The sequence below is a fragment of the Cyclopterus lumpus genome, chromosome 14 (genome assembly GCF_009769545.1).
Source record: "Cyclopterus lumpus isolate fCycLum1 chromosome 14, fCycLum1.pri, whole genome shotgun sequence".
NCBI lineage: Eukaryota > Metazoa > Chordata > Actinopteri > Perciformes > Cyclopteridae > Cyclopterus > Cyclopterus lumpus.
The window spans coordinates 3,407,027-3,413,026 of NC_046979.1; the positions used below are offsets into that span (position 1 = coordinate 3,407,027).

General features: G+C 46.7%; 1 protein-coding gene across 1 annotated transcript in view; it reads left to right on the top strand.

Annotated features, from left to right (window-relative positions):
- The window catches only part of clip2 (CAP-GLY domain containing linker protein 2), a 39,456-nt gene that overhangs the window by 16,599 nt on the left and 16,857 nt on the right, over positions 1 to 6,000 (top strand). Inside the window, 1 exon segment of the mRNA XM_034551100.1 lies at positions 2,364 to 2,908. Within this exon segment, the coding sequence (XP_034406991.1) occupies positions 2,364 to 2,908 (545 nt within the window).

Sequence of the window (6,000 nt, forward strand, 5' to 3'; positions counted from 1 at the left end):
TAGACTTCTATACAACCAGAGGAGTTGACCCCCCTGGTGGTCAGGAGAGAGAATGCAGCTTTAACACATGAAGCATAGACTTCTATACAACCAGAGGAGTCACCCCCTGGTGGTCAGTAGAGAGAATGCAGCTTTAACACATGAAGCATAGACTTCTATACAACCAGAGGAGTCACCCCCTGGTGGTCAGGAGAGAGAATGCAGCTTTAACACATGAAGCATAGACTTCTATACAACCAGAGGAGTCACCCCCTGGTGGTCAGGAGAGAGAATGCAGCTTTAACATATGAAGCGTAGACTTCTATACAACCAGAGGAGTCGCCCCCTGGTGGTCAGTAGAGAGAATTACAGGACCTCCTGTAACTTGGCAGCAGGAAGCAAAATTAACCAAATACAAAGACTGGAAATACAGAAAGTTAGAACAAAAAAACAACTAAATTGGTGAAACATAGAAAACATCTGAAAGGTGTGTATTGTTGTGTCTCTTCAACGTTGACTTGTGGCCGTGGATTTCCTTTGTGTCTAAAAAGATCATTTCACCTTGAACCACTGGTCCAATCCGAAGGCAACAAACGGATCAAAAGTCCTAAAAAACAATCGAGCTCTCAACCCTCGGCCATCTGTCGGTGTGCTCGCTGCTCTCGACCTCACACAGCTGCCACCGGAGACACAACACAGTATCGGCCTTGATGGGCCCAGTTTAAAACCAAAAGAACATTGTGGAAAGTGATCATAAATAGGCAGAGTTAAAGAGGCCAGAGAAAGAGGTGGGTGTGTAACCAAAGTAGGGTGAGATGGGGAGGGGGGTAATTGGAGGGGGGAGGGGGGAGGGGACGAAGCTGTGGAGGTTTCATTGTGCAGAGCGGATGAATAGTGGGATTCAGACGGTGGTGGGAGGTGGCCAAGCACAATAGTGAAAGTGAGGGCTGTGTTTCCAGTCCTCCCTTCTGCCGAGGATCCTTTTGCCCCGGCTCTGCCGTTGCCGAGGCAACCCGAAATCACGAGTTGGCCGAGGTCGGTTAGAAACGCCGCTCCGGGTCTTGCCGGATCACGTGACAATTCGCCTGTTTGTCTCCTGCCCCCCCCCCTTTTCACTGTGCATGAGGGTTCAGAAAACGATCGGCTAACCGTCACTTGGGTGTGTTGTGCTTCACGTCTCGACCAATCAGAAGCTGCGCTCCTTCCATCCTCCAATCTAATTCGTTAGGGCAGCCGACTAGAAACAATGAAAGGTAATGAAAATAGCGTAAATGTATTAAAATGGTAATGTAGATTCAGCTATTTTAGCATTGTAAGGGGGTGCACCCAGGGTACCGTTTCATGGTTTTATAGTGCAGTTTATTTGACCACGGAGAATTATAAATACTCCGAAATCTTGGCTTGTAGTTTAAAAAAAATATTTTTTGAATTATAAAAACCCAAACAGTCTGCCAGCGTTAAAGGTATTCTAAATAATAATCGTTAGCATTGACAGGAAGGTTTCTCAGGTGCTTTTCATAATCCAGCTGTGCATCCAGCTGCAGATGTGGGTCAAAAACAGAGCGACTTATGGCCGACGCTGATGCCGTGTGGCAGTTTGCTCTCGGCGACGTCCGTCTGGACACATCACTGATCAATGGAGGTGCTGAGCATCAATCAGTTGATCATTGTGATGTTCAACAGAGCAAAATGTGGACAGAGAACATTTAAAACCTTAAGACGTCAACAATAAAGTGTTCTCTGCATCGATGTACGTGTGCAGGTATCTTTATTCCACCAGTTTGAGCTGAACCTTATTTCGAAGCCGAACGCGTCTCACAACATATGGGAGCAGTCGAGGCATAAAGCACGGCTATTGTGGCCCCCGGGGGCCCTCTCCCCTGGGGGGGGATGGGGGATCGGGGAGACGGCCCTGGCACCAACCCCGTTCCTGCCCACGGATAACCACAGGGCTTTTTTTTAATACATACTGGCTCAGTTTAAAAGAGAAGAAGAAACAATCCGGCACAATGTGTGTCTTAGCGGTGCGATGTCACGGCGGAGGTCATCACGGATACCGTCTTCTCTGACCCACTTTTTCCCCCGAAAAAGGAATTAGATTAACGCCTAATCTTGCAGAAACTGCACTGTTGCGCTGCGAGCTTTTCTCCTTTTTCTTCTTTTCTTTTTGGTCCGACCGTGACGCGGTCAAACGGGGAGGAATAGCAATGACCTCACGATGTACGCAGTGTTTACAACTCGGCCCGTCCAGCAGACCGTGACGCCGTTTTAATTCCCCGGGACGCTTTGCATGCGTTTAGTTTTTGTTTCAATTCCACTTTCACGAAAAGTAAAAAAAAAAATGCACCTGTTTTTTTTTTTTCTCCTCTTCTTTCAATCTCCAGACGCTCCGCTCAAGCCCACCACCCCGACGAAAATCTCCGAAGAGGGCGACGATGTTTTGGGGGACTACACGGTGGGCGAGCAGGTCTGGGTCAACGGTGTCAAGCTTGGGGTTATTGCCTACCTAGGGGAGACCCAGTTCGCCCCGGGACAGTGGGCCGGCGTGATACTCAATGACCTGGTTGGCAAGAACGACGGGTCCGTGGGCGGCGTGCGCTACTTCGAGTGCCAGCCCCTCCAGGGCATCTTCACGCGCCCCTCGAAGCTCACCCGACAGCCGGTCGGAGAGGGAAGCGACACCGACTCGCTCTCTGCGCAGAATCAGACTCAGCAGGCCGGCAACGGCGGCAACGGCGGCAATTGCGGCAACGGCGGCAACGGCGTCCACCCCGGCCAGAGGGTGGTGGTGCCGCTGAGAGAGTGCCTGCTCAACAGCGCGGTGAAAACGGGCTACGAGTCCGGGTCCAACATGTCGGACAGCGGGTCGGTGAAGGGCTCGGTGAAGAAAGGCGGGGATAAGGATCTTCGAGTTGGGGATCGAGTTTTGGTGAGTGAATTTAAAAAAAAATTTTTTGAGGACAAATGGTTTGTTTGACAGGGTTCCCTCTATTTAATTAAATAAAATGTATGTTTTTATTTTTTAATTACATTTTTTTAATTTTTTATTTGATTTAATTAAAAGAAATATATCTGGGACATTTATAATACCTCTGGTCGGGCAAGTGAATATCAAAATATTTGTTCATTTTTCAACATATTTGTAATAGAAACATGCGGCATTCCAGGAAAAAAAAGACCATATTCCAACATCTGGTTGTGCTATGATGGGAATTTATACTTATACTCATACTTATACTTGGATATAATGCATCCATCATTGTCTTAATGGGCTTATCCTGTGCAGGATTAGGGGGGGGGGGGGGGCAGGCCAGCTGTTTCCAGTCTTCATGACCTATACCATCTCCCCTTAGAGATGCCCTTAAGAAAGACAGGAAAGACTTAATCCATTGTACCTCCTTTAAAAAATCCACAATTTCTCCAAAAAAAAAGGTCAACGTGTCCGTGGCAATTTATGTAGCACGTCAACGTTTTTTTCTCAATGGCCCCTACGATGTTCACGAGGGTCACGTTGCTTTCCATTAACTGATGCGCCCCCGGGGGGACGGTTACATCAGACCCCCGTTGGAGACGGGGATCCGGGCGAAGGCCTTCCTCCTGGTCAATATTGTAAATCACTCCGGATTACTTTCAGCACTTAAGAGAGGAGCTGACACATTGATCGGTCTTATTTCTCTAAGCCGCTCCCCTGTAATCTATCTCGTGTTGGGTCACGCCCACCACACGATATTTTACACAAGTGCGTTACTGATAAATAATCAGCAGTAATATGAATGTAATGAAGTGTAAAAGGCAAATAATAAGTGATAATATCCCGATATCCCGATATCCGAAATCTAAGACGATATCCAGTCTCGTATCACGATATTGATACAATAATCGATATGTTGCCATATTAAAAAGCTCGGCGTGGCAATATTCAAGTCTGTTTCACATTTCCAGGGGGCGACTCCTCCGGTTGTATAGAAGTCCATGCTTCATGTGTTAAAGCTGCATTCTCTCTCCTGACCACCAGGGGGCGACTCCTCCGGTTGTATAAAACTCCATGCTTCATGTGTTAAAGCTGCATTCTCTCTCCTGACCACCAGGGGGTGACTCCTCTGGTTGTATAGAAGTCTATGCTTCATGTGTTAAAGCTGCATTCTCTCTCCTGACCACCAGGGGCGACTCCTCCGGTTGTATAGAAGTCTATGCTTCATGTCTTAAAGCTGCATTCTCTCTCCTGACCACCAGGGGGCGACTCCTCCGGTTGTATAGAAGTCTATGCTTCATGTGTTAAAGCTGCATTCTCTCTCCTGACCACCAGGGGGCGACTCCTCCGGTTGTATAGAAGTCTATGCTTCATGTCTTAAAGCTGCATTCTCTCTCCTGACCACCAGGGGGCGACTCCTCCGGTTGTATAGAAGTCTATGCTTCATGTCTTAAAGCTGCATTCTCTCTCCTGACCACCAGGGGGCGACTCCTCCGGTTGTATAGAACTCCATGCTTCATGTGTTAAAGCGGCATTCTCTCTCCTGACCACCAGTGGGCGACTCCTCCGGTTGTATAGAAGTCTATGCTTCATGTCTTAAAGCTGCATTCTCTCTCCTGACCACCAGTGGGTGACTCCTCTGGTTGTATAGAAGTCTATGCTTCATGTGTTAAAGCTGCATTCTCTCTCCTGACCACCAGGGGGCGACTCCTCCGGTTGTATAGAAGTCTATGCTTCATGTCTTAAAGCTGCATTCTCTCTCCTGACCACCAGGGGGCGACTCCTCCGGTTGTATAGAAGTCTATGCTTCATGTCTTAAAGCTGCATTCTCTCTCCTGACCACCAGGGGCGACTCCTCCGGTTGTATAGAACTCCATGCTTCATGTGTTAAAGCGGCATTCTCTCTCCTGACCACCAGTGGGCGACTCCTCCGGTTGTATAGAAGTCTATGCTTCATGTCTTAAAGCTGCATTCTCTCTCCTGACCACCAGTGGGCGACTCCTCTGGTTGTATAGAAGTCTCTCTTGATTTATTCCCTCAGTAAACATGAGTTCATGGTCCCAGAGGACTTCTCTGGGTGTGTCAAAGCTGCAGATAAACAACTTGATTTACTGAGCTGCTGCATCCATGTGATGAAAGTCATTACTCAGGGAGCTCATTCGCTGCATTAGACTAAAGCAGATATTTCCCTTTTGTTATATTTCAAATTAAAAATCTTGATTTATAAAATGACAAACATCACGACAGAAGTTTTTTTTTTTTAAATCTTCGCCCCGTCTGCATGTCGTCTGCCAGAAGGCCGAAACTCAAGGCTTCAAAACGGTCCACAAACTGGCTCGGTGATAATAAACCAGAATGATAACGGCATTTGGAATTTGCCCCCATTCGGACATATTGTCATATCCGAGATAACAGTGGAGCACCCGTGTGCATGTAGACATAGACAACGTCCTCACAACGTTCTCACAACGTTCTCTTGCCGACGAGTAATCGTGAACGAAGGTCAAACCTCGCTGCTGTTTGTGTAAATATCAGCCGCACACACATATTAAAGAGGGGTTTAATAGAAAATAAAAATACAGAGATGTTTTCAAACGCCCTCGGAGTAAACGGAGCTGCTACCGGGGAGTTAAATAAAAGGTAAAAGGTTAAATGGCTCATTCAGAAAGTGTGAAAGCCAGCGCTCGATGAAATTGTCCCTGAACATAAAAATATAGCACGGAAAAGAGAGAAATGACTACAAATTATATTTCACGAGGTGCGTCATCCATTGCATATTTTTGGGATGCCATTTTTTTGCGCTTTTTTTTCCAATCAAAGAGAACGAGAAAGTGAATCTAGTAGTAGAAGACGTAATACAAAATAAGAATATGAAGCTACACAATAGAATATGATAAACAAATTGAATTGAGTCTCTTTTTTTAAAACTCGTGTTTCATCGGGTCTGTCCGTAAAAAAAAGGTTGGTTCGATCGGTGCTAGGTTATGCTAGGTTATGCTAGGCTATGCTAGGCTATGCTAACATTGTAGCCTTTTTGTTTGCTCGCCTGT